This window comes from Desmodus rotundus, chromosome 9 (assembly GCF_022682495.2).
Source record: "Desmodus rotundus isolate HL8 chromosome 9, HLdesRot8A.1, whole genome shotgun sequence".
NCBI lineage: Eukaryota > Metazoa > Chordata > Mammalia > Chiroptera > Phyllostomidae > Desmodus > Desmodus rotundus.
Window position 1 is genome coordinate 90,291,412 of NC_071395.1, and position 18,013 is coordinate 90,309,424.

Consider the following 18,013-nt stretch of genomic DNA (forward strand, 5'->3'; position numbering starts at 1 on the left):
GGTGACCCTTTGGTTCATAGGCCAACACTCAACCCACTGAGCCACACCATCCAGGGCCAAATAACAGTTTTGAGACTGCTACCATTATATACCCAGCTTGCAAGGCTGGCCGTTACCTGAAGTCTGGGAATGTGAATTTCAAGAGGATTCCCATCATTCCCAGAACTAATAAGAGTGAATCACTGTGCCTAAATTATTTGTACAAACAATATAGTTTATGCTGAACACCTGCCTTTCTTTTGGGTATCTGTAATTTTGGTATATTTTAGGCAAGGGGGTCTATACAACCAGACCACAGTAAAAATTTTGGGCACTAAATCTCTAATGAGCTTTCCTGGTAGACAACATTTCACATGTATTGTCACAGTCATTGCTGGAGGAATTAAGTGCATGCTGGGTAATTTCATTGAGAGAGGATACTTGGAAGCTCTGTCTGGTTTCCTCCGGACTATGCCCCATGTACCTTTTCCCTTTGCTGATTTGGTTTTGTATCCTTTCACTGTAATAAAGCACAACCTTGGGAATGACTCTATCCTGAGTCCTGTGAGTCCTCCTAGTGAATCATTAAACCTGGGGGACACCGTTAACACAAGCATTGTAAAAGCATTATGCTGTACATAAAATGTTATAACTTGAGGGTACACTGTAATGAAATAAACCTATATACTAAAAATAATAAAGCCACCAGGTACCCAAACCAACACAAGGAGTATAGCTAATTAGCTAAGAACATAATATAGATTCACAGAAACACTCAATTCAAAAAATGGGATAAGGGAAAAGAAAAATGGAAAGCAAATATCAAAATGAAAGAATGAAAACTACCCAAATAAAATTCAAATAAATGCAAATGTCGTAAATATTTCAATTAAAAGAGTAGATAAAAAACATATGCTACCCAACTATATACTACCTATAAGAAACCCACTCTAAATATAAATATACAAGTAGGCTAAAAGTATAGAGAAAGATATCACCATGCTAATACAAATCAATAGAAAGTTGGAGTGGTCATATTAACATAAGACAAAGTAGATTTCAGAGAAAAGGAAATCATTAAGGATAAAGAAGACCATTTCAAAATGATCAATGAGTCAATTCACCAAGAAGACATAACAATGTGAAATATTTATGCACTTAATAACAGAGCTGTAAATACATGAAACAAAAACTGCACAGAGATATTGAGAAATCCACAATTATCATTAGAGATTTCAATATCCCTATTTCAAAAACTGAGAAAACAAGTAGAAAATCAGCAACATATAGAAGCCTTGAACAATCATCTGATTTGACCTATTTGATATTTCAAGAACTGCCTACCCCAAAATTGCAGATTCTTTTCAGTTGTATATAAAACATTTATCAAGACAGACCATACTTTGGCTCACAAAAATTCTAGAACTATTTCATTTTGCATAAAGGAAACTTTATTATCATTAAACAGCAACTCCCCATTTTCCTCTCTTTAGGCCCTGGTATCCACCATTGTGCTTTGTGCTTCAATTACTGTGATGACTTTAGATACTTTATTTATTTATTTTTTTAAAAAGATTTTATTTATTTATTTCCAGAGAGAGGGGAATGGAGGGAGAGAGGGAAAGAAACATCAACTATGCCCTGGCTTGTGTGGTTGCCTCTAACAAGCTCCCCACCGGGGATGTGGCCTGCAACCCAGGCATGTGCCCTGACCGGGAACCAAACCAGCAACCCTTTGGTTTGCAAGTTGGCACTCAATCTACCGAGCCACACCAGCCAGGGCATAGATACTTTATATAAGCAGAATCATATGGTATTTGTCCTTCTGTGACTGGCTTATTTCATTTAGCATAATGTCCTTAAGGCTCATCTATGTTATAACATATGACAGCATTTCCTTCTTTTTAATGTCTAAATAATATTCCATTATATGAATATGTCACATTGTATCCATTCATTCATCAATGAATCAGTGGATGTTTAGGTTGTTTTTACCTCTTCATTATTGTGAATAATGCTGCAATGAGCAAGGGAGTGCAAGTATCTCTTCAAAATCCTGACTTCAACTCTTTTGGATAAATTCCTAGATGTGGGATTGCTGGATCATATGGTAGTTCTAGTTTTAATTTTTTAAGGAACCACCATACTGTTTTCCATAGCCGCTGCACCATTTTACATTCTTAGTAACAGTGCACAAGAGTTCCAGTTTTTCCATGTCCTCAACACCTAATTTTTTTTTTTTTTTTGACAATGGCCATTCTAACAGATGTAAGGTGATATTTCACTGCTGGTTTCATTTGTATTTCCCTGATGATTGTTCATGTTGAGCATCTTTTCATATACCTGTTGGTCAACTGTATGTTTTCTTTGGAAAAATGTCGATTTACATCCTTTGCTCACTTATTAATCAAGTTATTTATTTTGTTATTGAGTTATAGGAGTTTTGTATATATTTCAGATATTAACTCATCAGTTACGTGGTTTGCAAATATCTTCTCTCATTTCATAGGCTGCCTTTTTACTCTCTTTTTAAGTACCTTAAAATATGGATGACAAAGTAATTTCTTTCAGTTATAACTCCTTTACTTTTGGGTTCTAGATAACTTTCACATTAAAATTAAACTTTCTCCCCTTATCTTGAATATAATTTAATATGTTTATTTCTCACTTCTTTCTTATACTTGTCTCCCCTGTTATGGTTCAGTAATACAGCTAAAGACACTGAGTTGCTTTCAGTGATTCCATATGGAAAAGGACCTTATTATACAATTTATTGTGTTAATTCTCAACTTACATAGAGGTAATTTTAGTCTCTGTTTTTGAATGAATTAATAAAATTCATTAAGCACTGTCTAGGCACTTTCTCATACATTATCTTAGTATATCTGCTCCTTTAGTTCTTGCTTATCACATGTTCTATTTCATCATCAGTCTGGCAGTGATCATTTTTATTTTTTTATTTTTATTATTAATTTTTAATCCTCACCAAAGATATATTTTAACTGATTTTTAGAGAGAGAGAAAGGGAGAGAGAAACATTGATTTGAGAGAGAAACATCAATTGGTTGCCTCCCATATGCTCCCTGACTGAGGATTGAACCCACAAGCTAGATATGTGCCCTTACTGGGAATTGAATCTGCAACCTTTTGGTGTATGGGATAATGCTCCAACCAACTGAGCCACCCGACCAGGGCAGTGTCCATTTAAAAAAAGTCTTTAGCATTTCATACGTAAGAGTAAATTTTAAAGGTAATAACAAACCATAACCTGTTTTGTCCAGAAATACATTTTTATTTTTCTAGATTCTGTACTAGATAAGAATGATAGTAATGATAACTATAAGACAGCAAAGTGACATTATTGCATTTTAGAAAGCTTAATTTGGCAATCTGGCATTAGCTTGATTAGAATACGGAAAGACCAGAGTAGGGAGACAAACTAATTAGCTGTATTGAGAATGGATAACAGGGAAGAATGTCAGACACTCTGAGAGCAGAACCCTCAGGGTGATACAACTGGCTGGATATAGAAGATAATGATTCAACGCTGACTCCAGGACTTCAAGTCTGAATGAGAGTAAAACTGGGGTACTATTAGTAGCAATAAAAAAAGTAGGAGCTGTTCTGGATTAATGAATCACTGTGGTGGCCTCTCTGATCATAGCTCCTGCTGAAAAGACAGCCATCTGGCAGTTCGTTTTTATATGCAACTCTGTTTCCCATCACTAACACCCCATTGTATTGAGTATTTACAACAAACCATTGTATTGTAATTATTATATTGCTTGTTGCTTTTTATATTATATTGTCTATGACATAGTATAGCATGGTGTTTAAGAGCACAGGCTCTGGAATCTGCCAGATATAAAATGAATCCTGGCATTCCAATTACTAGACATGTAACCTTAAGCAAGTTATTCAACATCTTTAAGTCCCAGTTCCCTTACTACCCTACTTACATCAAAGTGTTGTGAGGACTGAATAACAATATGTTTAAAGCTCTTAGCATCATGTCTATAAAGAACAGCATTCCAATAAATGCAAGCTATCACTTTTATGTCTGTTTGAAAATGTCTCATTCTTAACATTTGTCTTAGTGTTTTAAGAAGTCCAGTATATTCTATTAACGCGGGGATAAAAAAGGGGAAAGGTTTATTTTACTTTGGAAAATAATACTCTCAGTCTTTCAATAACTTGCATATTGAATTCCAGCTTTCTGACATTGGTCTTACATGACAACATTTTTTTGAGAACAATTTGGAGTCATTGCTGAGTGGAATTTTCAGAAAGGGAACAAAGATAATTTAGAAAACAGTAAAAGAAATAGGGAAAATTCATCTCTCCCAAATACAGCCATTTTATGCTTCCTCACATTTAATACCAAAAAATATACAGGAAATATAAAAACGGTAGTTTTTAAAATATGAAACATTTGATAAAATAATTATATAACTATGTCAACACAATTCTGTGCTATTAGATTATTGGCCTTGAAGGTAAGACCTAAGATTTATTTTTATTGGCACATCAAAACTGGTTAATTACTTGAAATTTAAGATTAAACATTTTTAAGCGAACTCTCAGTGATGAAACAACTATGGTCCTGCAAAGGAAATCCTGCAGTTCTCTATTTTATTAGTATCTTGGGAAGTTATTCCATAAAAAAATCTTTCATATACTATAAAACTGGAAAACTTAGATCATCCTATGGAATCAAAAAAACGTTTTGCAAAATGCTACCTAAGTGTTTAGTGATCACTTCCCGGGCTTTTGGCTAAGATCAAGTGTAGTATCTGTTCTTATCAGTAAGTTTAGTGACAGTATGGCTACTTGCATAAGATTTAGTTACTTTTGGAGAAATAATGATAGAAAGATTAACTGGGAAACTAGATTAACTGGCTTAATGGTTGGTTATTTTTCTTTATTGCACTGAACGCATTTAAAAATATTTCCCATGATTTATTCTTACAGAATTAGATAACATAATTAGAATTTCTTTCATGTGACTTCACAGCCTTTCTTTAGTGTTATTTAATGCAAGAAGTCAATATATGCCTGTTAGAAGACTATGTGGTCTATAGTCTTGTGGTGGAACTTTGTGGTATATTAGCTATTGTTAGGTTTTCAGAATTTAAGAAGGCATTTACCAAATAAGGCTGGCTTATATAAAATCAGATCTGTGCAACAATGTGGATTTACTTTAACAAGTAGTGATCTGTTTTTGAAAAATCACAGCTAGACTACTCCAAAAAGCATAAGTTATTTTCTAGCAGACATTTCAAGACACTCAATTTGAGTACTGCATTTTCAGATTTTAGGGTGCTTTGCAAAAGAGCTGACTGGGGGAGAGAGGATCAATCTCATACCTAGTAAGGCTTATAATCTACCCATCTAATATTCACATAGGCAGTTATGTGCATGCAACCTCACCTCTGAATTTTGAATTTACCTAAAAAGAAATTTAATCTTGTAAAAATAAAACAATGAACAAAGAGATAGAAAATACTGATGGAACTATTCCCTTGTAAATGTGAGAGCCAGCCAGGCAATGGTCAAGATGACTAAGCAACCTCAGGGATATGTGACTCAGTGGGCTATTGCAAGAGTATTAGCTTCATGACATGCATCTTAGTCATCCTCATAAAGGATTCATTGTTTTGGAAAATAGGACTCACACATGGTATGAAACGCTGATTTTATTTGATAAAAATTGAGTTCTTTGCTTTGACAAAGTCAAGTTAACTGTGGCAGGGTCAATTTCACGTAAATTCTGCCAATGAGTCAGATTATGATTTGCACTTACACCCTCCAACCTAGGATTTATTAAAGCAGCTATTAACTAAACCCAGTGTCTGTGAATGGCCATTTATATAATGGGATTTAGTAAAAGTCCTAAGCAAATCAAAATATTTTGATAAGTGTTAATTAGGAATGTGTAATCTCTTCAAAAAGAACAGTGTAATTATAATTTAATATTAGGAAAGTTAGAGTCTTATCATTAATAATCTGTTGTTGATTTACCCCCAGTACTCCTATTCAAAGTCATTATGCTCTTTTGCTTTGTGTATTCTAACTCTCCCTGCATCCTTTTACATATTCCATCATAAGGTATATTACATTTATCCACAAAACCCAAAACCTCTTTCTTCCTTTTACTAGGCAGCAAAATTAGTTTGTCTTCCTCTGTGGAGTAAGAGATTCCATTAAGACAGTCAGAAAGAGTGAGAGGTTTCGGGTGGATAATTTCTAGCATAACTCTATATTAACACAATGATGATTACATTTTAAAAAATGGACTCCTAAATAATTTTAAAAACAGAAGTTAAAAACTTTAATAAGATTTCAAATTAGTATCTGTCAAGAACATTAGGCTTTGGGACTAGAAAAGGCACTTGTGGAAGGTTAGCCAGCTATATACTCTGCACTAGTATACGGCCTTCTGTAACTATTTTACCATTAAAGCTCAAGCTCTTAGATGACTGACAGCCTAGGAATCTAAAACAGTAACTTGCTGCAATGGGATCCTGCACGGTGCACTTATACGACCTTGTCTCCACTGTTGGGCTGGGTCTCTAGAAACACCAGTTTTGGTAGAACAGCTGCTCAAAACAGTTGTCTTAGGAAGTAAGAAAAAAAAGAAATTACACTAATGAAGCGAATGTTAATGTTAATACCCCACTTGAAGAATCAAATTCTAGCTCAGATGTTACCCCAGCAATTTCTGTTTCAGCAGTTGAACCACTACCATTAAAACCAGACAATTGCAGTTACTATTAAGGTAACTGTTAAGTAAACTATGCCTGTACTCTTAAACCATGTTCATGAACAACTTCTAACCAATTCTTAAACTACGCTTTCTTGCATTCTGTAAACAGACTGTATGGTCCCTAAAGGCATAAAACTTATCTTCAGTTACAATTGTATCCTCTGAACCAGTGGTTCTTAAAAAGTGAGGACTCCTGGGGGTTCTCAAGACACTTTCAGGGGGTCCACAAAGTCCAAAAGACGAATACATAATTTGTCTTTTTCCATTCTCCTTCTCTGAGAGTGTACAGTAGAATTTTTCAGAGCTTACATGATGGTAACACATAATGGGTCTACTATTGTTTTTAAAAAATGACAGATATTTTTAAAATTTCTCAGTTTTAATTTCTAATATGGTAAATATCAATAGATATAACTCATAAAACACAAGCTTTTTAGGGTCCTCAATTTTTTAGTGTACAAAGAGGTCTTAGAACCAAAAAGTCTGAAAATCACTTCTCTGAACAGAACAGTGCAACACTGCCTGTGTGAAGTGCCCAGTGATGCTCACCACCTCTTTAGACATATACGCAAGAAATATTATTTCAGATAATCTCTATACTTGGAAACAGTAACTTTAGTACTCACTGAATACAGACCCAGAATCATTTAAAACCAGAATTGTGATTAAAAAACTATTTCACGACTTGTTTGATAATATTTTAAAATATAGAAAGATATACCTCTAATGTATAAAGATATATCTTAATTTATACTATAAAAGGTTCTCAAACACTTTACTATTTTTTTGGATAAAGTTGTTTTACTTCAACCATAACCAGAGGAAGAAAAATATATAAAACTGAAAAATGACTGCAATTTGTACGTTCCTTTAAACAAAATTAGAAAGCATGATGTGCTGTGTTTTTTTTAAAAATATGCTAGGACTCTTGGAAAACAGTATGATTCAACTTCTACAATGTAGTGTAATGTCTCAGATATAACGATCACAGTTATAAGAGCTTGCCAAGCAGGTCTATGGAAGCATGAGGAAAGTCTGTCCAAGTGTGCTTTCTTTTCTTGTTAATGTGTTTTAAGTCATATCATAAGCCACAAAGTGCATTGGTAAACAGTAATCAAGATAACATATTACTCTTTGAAGGAAAATTATTGTCCAGGGCCTCAAAGTTCTAAATTAAAGTATGCTTATTTTAAAAGGGAAAATACGGCTTAGTAAACACCCACTATCTTATGGATTAAAACACTCATCTGGATGGCATGTACTCACCATTTAGATTGCTGAAAGGAAAACTCTTGAAAGAAAAGACAATTTTAAGGAACTGAAACTCACTAATGTTGATGGGAAGTATGGTAATGGGAATACTTAATGATAGAATTTGTCCATTGGACAAGTATTAATGTAAACAATAAGTTGAGACACTATCTATAAGGGGTATAAATTAGTTTTCTTTGGGATGAGTTATATAGGCAAAGAGCTTCCTAAACACTTAGGTACTCTTTGAAAAAAGTCTTTGGATGTACTTTGGTTTTACTGAATGCTTAGACTGAAGTCCGATGCAATGGAATAGGTTTTCTGTGGTGTTCTAGGTACAACAGATATCTGTGCATAAACATCAAGCTCACTAAAATGGCATCTGTCAAAGATCTTACAAATCTTTAGATACTGGAAGTGGAAATGTTCTATCAAGTATCGGTAGAACCCAATGTGAAGTGTTCTCAAAAGCACACAGCTAGAACTTGTTAATTTTGTTTTCTATGCACTATAAAATCCATTATTCACTGACTAGCAAAGCAGAAAACAAAATCAACAGTGTCAGTATGTTTTACAGAAATGAGATGCATGGTGATGCCAATGTGGCAGATTTTAACCAAATTTGAAGCTCTATATAGCTCAATAGTTGCATCCAATCTTCTTTACTATGGCTATGCATCTGGTCTTGGAACAGATCATTTATTTAGTCTTTGGACTAAATTTATTCAGGCTTGGGATATAATCAACCTACCAACACTAAAGTAGTACTTGACATAATACCACTTTCTGGGCAGGAAATACACAATTGCATGTACTAAGCAACTAGTACGTTGTTTACTGAAGAAATGGCAACTGAAATGGCTAACTGAAGAAATGGCAAGCAGGATGCATAGAATTAAGAATAAAACTGTGACTAAGGCCATCAACTCACTCATGTTGATGGGAAGTATGGTGACTGTAGCAATACAGCCAATTGTTTTATGCTCCCAGTTGCTTAGCCATCATTGAAAAACTGTCAGTATGATGACTTTCAGCATGGACAGCAGGCATGTGTGAATCCCCTTCTGTGTGAGTTATGCATGCATTTGGCACTACATGGATCAGAATGGGGCACAGGACAAGGGGTGAGAAGGAGAACAAAAGAAAGATGAAAATAACCTGTAAAATAAAAATAAAAATATACGTGATGTAGTAGAGCTATGGGTTACTAGATATTAGAGAAAGCAGACCATCTGTTAAGGCTATTAAGATAGTTCAGTTCACTTTGGGGAAACAATAATAGATACCAATAATGGTCTCGCAACTGGACCATGGTTAAAACAAAACGAAAGCTCTGAAAAGATCAGGATCCTGTTTGCAGAAACATGCAGCATGAGCAAAGAGTAAAGAAACAGGTGGCTGAGTGGGAAAGGATGAGTTGTTTAGCTGTTGCCAGGACAGGACTAGAAGCACTGGCTAAAACACCAGTAAATTAAAAGTACTATATGTCACTAGAAATGGCCAGTAAAATGAACGTGAAATAAATTCTTTAGCAAAACACATTTTCAGCACAAAGTTCAAGTTGCAATATGGCTAGAGTTGAAGTTGGTCAACGATCACTTGAGAAATCCAGGGTCCTAAGAAGGTTATTTCCCCCATCACCACTACACCAGCCCTTTCCACTTGTTTTCTTTCAGAATTTCAAGGAATCAATGCCAATGCTTCCACATATAGGTAATTACAATACCTTTGGGCAATGTACTTGTATTTATCTTTCTCTTCTATAGTTACATGTTCACTTCTTAAGAGAGGTTTAAATAAGTGTGGAAATTGGGGAAAAAAAAGAACTTTTTGCCTATCACCCATTTCCATTTTCCCCTGGGCATCCCCAGGCAAAGCAATCCTGTGGTTCTAACCTCTTAAATCCTGTTGTGTGCGAGCGCCACTCATGCTCTGTCTTGGCATTCGAAGAGAAGTTCTCAAAGGTGTATGTCTTTGCTCATCCAGGTAAGCAAGGTCCTCCAAGTGGGCAGAACTTGTGGCTGAGAAGAAAGAAGAGTTCAGTGAAAGTATGTCAGTTTCAAAACTTCAAAAAGTTTTTCTCCAAACTTTGGAATCAGAGCTTACTCCAGCACATGCATTTACCAAGAGTATGCTGAACTCAAGAAGCATCATCAGTGTTTAGAACACGAGCCAGGGAACACATGTCAAGAGTTGTCTTCAGCTCCTTTATCACTATCACTCGCAACCTTTTGGTGCATGGATGATGTTCCAGCTAACTAAGCCACCCGGCTAGGGCCCAAATTTGTTTGTTTGTTTGTTTGTTTTTTAAATAAGGAAAGTTCTTATAAAATACTTAAGCTGATAAGCAGCAGAGTAACAAGAAAAGAATATCAATGACAATGAGTCTTTATTCACATTAAAACAAAATTCAAATGAAACCTTAACAAATGGATGAGTGATTTGGTTACCATTATGGCAATATTAATGACACATTATATAATTTTAAAGCAAGGTCCTAGCAGACTTCTTTTACTAAAATGGTTTGATATGCTTTAATAAGAAGAAAATGTATTTTATTAACAGTAGGCAGAATGATATAGAAATACACAACATAGTGACTAGAATGTAAGCTCAATGAAGGTGGCAAACTTTATTAATGATTCTCAAGTGTTTTAAATAGTGCCTGGCATACATATAGCACATGCTCAATAAATGGTCATTTAATAACTAAACGATTGTATTTAACATATGCTTTGAGTTTTGGCTACATTTAAGCAATCAACAAGTAATAAATTAGATTTTGTCATTTGAAAGCTAAGGATGAAGGAAGTAGCTATAGTAGTAATGCCTTGTACATCATCACCCCACACAAATACCAATGAGAGATCTATATGGACACATATATTCCCACCTTATGGTCCTGCTCCTGCTGTAAAATTGTACTGGTAGATGTGGGATAATTTCATCAACTTAAATTAAAACTACAATATTTAATGAACACTTTGCATTTAGAAGAGATAATTTGGTAAGTTGAGGGGAAATGAAGAAATACAAAAAACCAAATGTGCAATAAAATTTTTATATAAAAAGAAAATGCTTTAAAAAGTAAACCCATAAAATCTATGTCATTAAAAAGCCTTGTTTTCAGAGAAGGAAGAGGAAGTAGAAAAAGTGAGCCTATTATTTTTGAGATTTCATGAGATTGGAACAGCTGACTCACTTATAGAACATTTAACTGACATACTTTTTTGAAGTCAAAGTAATTTAATACACAAGTGGGTAGAAAAACACCCAGCAGACAATATTTAGTACAAAACATTCCAGAGGCAACTCTATATTGAGTTTGAAACTAGTCTGAATGTTTATTCTTATATCAGTTGCCACTAATGCAAACAGATTTTAGTAGCACAATTGTCATTCTGGCTGATCTGAGAAGGGAGCCTGCAATGACACTGTCAAAGCTACAGCCTGGGCAAGAAGCCACTCTGCTGTCCTTAGACCTTTAGATTCATCAAGCCAACATTCTAACTGCTGAAAAGCCCATTTCTGATTTTTTGTAAAATCCTCGATACAGTTCCTGATTGAATTCATTTATAGCCCCCAGGATTCCCATTTTGCATTTACCTGATTGTTAAGATCCTTTTCTTAGGAAAATGTGCAGCTCCAAACATTAACAAGTAGATGGTGAGAGTTTATATATTAACTGACTTCTGCTGCATGTTTCCATGATAAACTACTCATTTTCACACAAAGCACAGAGGACAGCTGTTGCAAGCGAACATTTCCTGCTTCCCACATCCCTCCAGTTCACTGCCAATCTCATTTTAAGACATCAAGGATGACCATAGACAGCCTACTCTCTGATAATTTATGCCATGCAACCGCAAGTCCACAGGCCGGTGCTCAATCCACTGAGCTACACCAGTCAGGGTGGGTTCTCTACTTTCTTCTAAGACAACAGGCTTAAAAAATAAATACACAATAGTGATTTAATTTTGAAAACACTAAAACACATAGTTTTAATTCTTTGATATTTTAGAATTTTAATTTAAAGGTACATAAACATCTAAGTTTATATTTGGAAAACTGAGTTAGTTTGGGAAAAACACAAGCCAAAACTCATCTTTAATGACTTTGTCATTTTAGTTGAAAAATTTTTGTTGCCAGTAAATATGTGTTACATGGAAGTTTTTATTGGTATATTTAACTATAACACTTTACCTGTTTGAGTCTTTATATTTCTAAAAGCATATAACTAAATTTAATAGACCAATATATTTATACTTATAATAATCAGACTTCTGTTTTAATAGTTAATAAAAATACATAATTGTTTTAAAATTTTCATTACATGTAATTTTTTTCTATTTATGTTGAGTTAAAAGGTCAGAAAAATTAAAAAAAATTAATCAACATAAACATTTGCATATTTGCTGATCCATTCCCTGCAAGTCAAAGTATTACAAAAGCCAAAGTGTTATAAAAGCCATGTGTCCTTCCCATTCTTTTTAAAATCAAGGGTCTTATGGAATAATACAGACAATTTTAGTTTTTAGAGTTCAGTCCAGCAACAGCCTCAGGGATTGTAATTAATTCCTTGACAACTTTCTGGTCCTGCTCAATGTGGCCCTATAAAGATGTCAACAAGCTCAGGCGAAAAGAGGGTGCTTCTCCCCCTGACTGGTGTGACCCAGTGCGTTGGGCATTGTCCTGCAGACTGAAAGGTCACCAGTTCAATTCCCAGTTGGCGGGGCAGCGGGGGACATGACTGGGTTGCCGGCCAGGTCCCTGGTTGGGTTGGGGTGTCTGAGATAAATGTTTCCCACATATCGAAGTTTCTCTTCTCCTCTTTCTCCCTGGATTCCCCTCTCTCGAAAAATAAATAAATAAAATCTTAAAAAAGAGGGTGCTTCTCCTCCCCAAGTGGGGAGCAGTCTGCAACACAGCAAGGACCGTTTAAACAATTACTCCCCTAGGTTGTTTTAAAAATGATGCAAATGGTATTTTCACATCATTATGCAACATTATTTGATCTCTAAAATAAATAATTATATTAATCATATTGAGATAAAGTGTTCTTTTTTAAGGGGAAATTTAAAAGCTGGATTTTAACAAGGCCTTTTATTATTGGCATTCATCACCCCCCCAGCTGTGCATATGCTTAGAATAATTTCGTAAGTATAAATATACTAGATTCCCCTCCCCCTCCCCACTTCAAGCTCATCTCATATAGAATATCCTACTTATTCCTGTTAACCAAGGAGATTTGAGTATTTGGTCTTCCCCCACTTTGGGGAAACCACTTCTATGTATACACTAGAAAGTAAAAAAAGATATGTATATCTAGAGTTAAAATGAGAAGAGGGGACCCTCTTGAGCTAAGAAAATTTATTTTAAAAGATGATTTAGGTATCATTTAAGCTACCAGAGATGACGGTCTTATCAAATATTTACATACATTATACTGTTAGCAGAGAAATTCCCTGTGAAAGTAATTTATTTCTCTACATCCAGGAAATAGTTTCAACCTACAATATATTAAACTTTGAAAATAACTGAGTCACTTGGTTCACAGCTCACTTTCCTGCCTCTTTGTGAGGCCACTGAAACCATGGTTTCCAGACACGGAAAACAACCCAATACAAACCATTCCCTGACCTATGACGTGTGTTGTAGGCAACAGCAGATCTGTTTATATTACATTCAACACTGACAAGAAATAATTATTTGATAAAGTATTTTGTGCAACACAGTCAATGTGTACTACCCTGAGAGTGTAAAAATCCTGTTTTCCAGGATAGAGCTCTCTGGCTTCTGATGGTGACTAGCTTTCACCCTTATTTCCTTTGAAGAAGCACTGTTACTACTGCTTATGAATCTGAAAATCTCTGTTAGCCAGAAAGGTCAGTGTTACAGGGTTACCACTGTGATAGGTGAAAAATACTCAGTAATTTAGTTCTATAGGACAATAATTCAAGCTAATATTATCCCCCTTATCTTTTTCTAATATGGGGGAGGGATAGGAGAAAAAAAAGAAGAGAGGAAAAAATATTTCAGTGTGTACAGGAAATATTTTCCAATCCTTGAGTTAAACTCCAATAGCAAATAAAAACCATTGTTTTATAATATTTGATGTTAAACAGTATACTTTCTATTAAAAAAGATGACATCAAAAGCATAGTCCATAACAGAAAAATGATAAAATTGATGTCATCAAAATTTTGTGCTCCAAAACACATCAATAAGAAACGAAATAATAAAGCAACAGACTAAGAGAAAACATTTTGCAAACACATCTCTGATAAAAAATTTGTATCCAGAATATACAAGTTATTACACAACTCAATAAGACAAACAATCCAATAAAAAATATGCAAAAGGTCTGAGTAGATATTTTAGTAAAGATATATGAATAGCTAAAAAGTACATAAAATGAGCTCAAATCATTATTCATTAGAAAAATGAAAATTAAAACCACAACAAGATAGCATTTCAATTATAATTAGGGATAAAACAATAATAAATGGTAGAGAAGTTGTGGAGGAACAAGAATCCCTACACTGTGGTTGGAAATGTAAAATGGTTTAGCAACTCTGGAAAACAGTTTGGTAGTTTCTTAAAAAGTTAAACATAAATTTACCCTATGATCTCTCAATTCCACTTCTAGGTATCTATCCTAGACAAATAAGAACATATGCCCACCCAAAGAACTGCAAGTGAATGTTCACAGTAGCTCTATTCACAATAATCAAAAATTGTAAAAACCTGAATGTCCATCAACTGGTGAACAGATAGATAAAATGTGGTAACATTAGCTATAAAATGGAATACTATTTGCAATTAAAAGGAACAAACTTCTGATACATGGATCAACCTCAAAAACATGCCAGACACAAGAGACCATGTATTGTATGACTCCATTTAAATAAAATGTCCAAAAAAGGTAATTCTATAGAGATAGAAAGTAGATTAGTGTTTGCCTGGAGCTAGGGGCAGGAATCAAATTAACATTAAATAGACATAGGAATCTTACTGGGATGATAGAAATATTCTAAAACAGATTCATGGTGAAGGTTGTGTAACAGTAAATATACTAAAAATTACTGAATTGGGTGAATTACTCAAAATGGGTGAATTTTAAGTTATGTAAAATATGGCTCAAAATATTTGATTTTGAATAAAAAATTTTACAGAGACTGCTGCTACCACAGACCTAAGGAAGAAAAGGGGGGAGAGGGAGAGAGAGAAAGAGAGAGAGCAAGAGAGAAACATTGATTTGCTGTTCCACTTATTTATGCATTCACTGGTTGATTCTTATATGTGCCCTGACCAGGGATTGAACCTGTATCTGGATGCTCTAACCAAATGATCTACCTGGCTGGAGCCTTGTTAGGTTGTTTTTAATCAACACTAAAAATAGGTACTGCCCTGGCCAGTGTGGCTCAGTTGGTTGGAGGGTCATCCTGAAACCAAAAGTTTGCAGGTTCGATTCCTGGTCAGGGCACATACCTAGGTTGTAGGTTCCATCCTTAATCCCCAATCCCTGGTTCAGGAATGTACAGGAAGCAACAAATCGATGCTTCTCTCTCACATTGAAGATTCTCTCTCTCCCCCTTCCTCTCTAAAAGCAATGAAAAAAATGTTATCAGGTGAGGATTAAAAAAATGGGTACTTTTAAAGGTTATAGTTATGTTGCCTAAGACTGCTATTTCTAAACCAAAGCCAAAGGTAAGCCCTTCTAGAAAGACAGGAGTCTAAATATACTTCATATATATTTTCAATTGAGGTAAGATTTACATATATGAAGTACATAAATCTTATGTGTATAGCTCAATAAATTTGTATATACACACAGACACATCCAGGCACCAAGCATTCAGATCAAAATATAGAAGGCTCCCTTAACTGATATTCCCACCAAAGGTAACCACTACTTTAGTTCTACCACCATACCATACAGGTGCCGTAGGTTTGTCTGTTTTTCTAAACTTTATATACATACTTCATACAGTATATGCGCTCCATAACGTTGTCTGTAGCAATATTGCATTCTTTTTCATTGTATACAATTTATTTATCCAGTCTACTGTTGATGGATAGTTGATTTTCAGCTTTTGTGAATTATGAATAAAACTGATATGCACATCCTTATTATTTGTTCTTCAGTGAAGATGAGGACTTATTTTTGATGGGCATTCTATGTAGGAGTAAAATTGCTAGGTTTTAGGTAACATGCATATATAGCTTTATATGCCTTTAATAGATCTTGTTAAGCAGCTTTATAAAGTGGTAGTAGCAATTTATAATATATTCCCATCACTAATGTATGACGATTTCAATTGCACTACATCCTCAACAACACTGGCACTGCCATTACTTGCAATTTTGTAGGTATGGGTATAGTGGTAGCTCATTATCAAGAACTGTGAAGCATACAATATTTTATCCTACATCTAAGCTAACAGGCCTGGATACAGAAAGACATGAGACAGGTATATCAGAGATGAAAGACAGTTCGTTACTCAGAGGAATAGCAGTAGCCAAAGGTTCAACACTTGTGCCAGTTCCCTGAGCCCCAATTCGCACAGAGTAATACAAAGAGGGGTATGTGATACCTGCACATGCAGATATCACCTAGAATATTTGCATTTTCTAGGATTTTATATAAATGAAATCATTTAGTATATATTCTTTTATATATTCTTTTAAAAAATCTGGCTTCTTTTACTAAGCATAACTACTTGAGATTCATATGTGTTACTGCAGCATCAATAGCTCATTTCTGTTTTGTTGCTGGGTAGTGTTCTTTGTAAGGATATACTATAATTTTATCCAATCACCTGTTGATGGAATTTGGGATGTTTGCCATTTTTGACTATTACAAATAGATTTGCTATAATCATTTGTGGATATCTTTGTAACAACATACACTTTCATTTGTATAAATCCCATTGGGTTTTTCACCTCATGTCTTTCTCATAAGTTATAGCATTCTAAGATTCTAATATGACATCATGGTTAAGGATCAACATAGAAAATACCTAGAAGAGAAAATATTCCATCATTATAGAAAAGTAAATAAACTTGAAGAATTAATAATAAAATCTTCTGAGTTACTGATTTTCCAGATGATCCATTCTCCCCGTAATCACATCTGATGGTAGATACTGACGGTCTACCAGGCGATGGAACAAAGAGTAATGGTTTAAAAAAGGTATGGAAGGGAAATGGGAAAGGCAAGAAACATTACACTATTACCTACATAACATAAATAATCACATTTTGGTAAATAAGGGCTCTTGACTACCGTAAGTAATGTATTACCGTGCGCCAATGAAATAAACCTATCCAGGCATTTATCAGGCTATTAAGAAAGACAAACGTAACTTTGATTTTGTAGTATGGACAAAGTCCAAATGATGAGACATTCTGAAAATGCCAGAATTCCCTTGTATTGTGCAAAAGCTCCTGGTCTGAATTATCAAATAGTAACTTAGCTGTATAAAATATCCCCTTAGTCTAAACAGCTGCTGAAGAATAATGGCTCCATATTCCAGCCACTTAAACTTCTGAATCATTCCTTTATGACTGAAGTGGTTAGTGGTGTTTATAAGTTATTCTTTAGTAACGTAGACACCTGGTAATTCTTTTATGATAAGACAACCACAGTATTGTGAAAATAGTGAGCTCTAGAATGGGGAAGTTGAATTCTTCCCTGGCTGCCACTCCCTCAAACTATGGAGGATGATTTCTGATAATACAAATTCTACTGAAATATATGTCAATTCAATGATTTTTTTAAAAAAACTTTAAAACTTTAAACTGAAAACTCTTCAAAGACTTCTGATGTGAGAAAAAGATTTTTAGAAGTTTGACAATTTATAAGTTCTGGGTGTTTTTCTTTATTTTTTGCCTTAAATAATTAGGAATATATAATATTGACTATGCTATTACGGTTTTCCCATTTTTTTTCTCCCCTTTCTCCCCCCTCTGCCCTGCACTCCCTAACTCTCTAGCATTCCCCACCTTAGTTCA

At 34.6% G+C, this 18,013-nt stretch overlaps 1 protein-coding gene and 1 non-coding gene across 9 annotated transcripts in view; one reads left to right on the top strand and one right to left on the bottom strand.

The window, feature by feature from the left end:
- The window catches only part of TANC2 (tetratricopeptide repeat, ankyrin repeat and coiled-coil containing 2), a 308,461-nt gene that overhangs the window by 91,267 nt on the left and 199,181 nt on the right, over positions 1-18,013 (bottom strand). For all 8 annotated transcript variants that reach the window (XM_053930697.2, XM_053930694.2, XM_053930699.2 and 5 more), the window contains one exon: positions 9,892-10,017. In XM_053930697.2, the coding sequence (XP_053786672.1) occupies positions 9,892-10,017 (126 nt within the window). The remainder of the gene's footprint in view (positions 1-9,891; positions 10,018-18,013) is intronic.
- Positions 4,734-4,933, top strand: LOC112316599 (U2 spliceosomal RNA). The gene has a single exon (XR_002976005.2). It is a non-coding gene; the product is annotated as a U2 spliceosomal RNA (small nuclear RNA).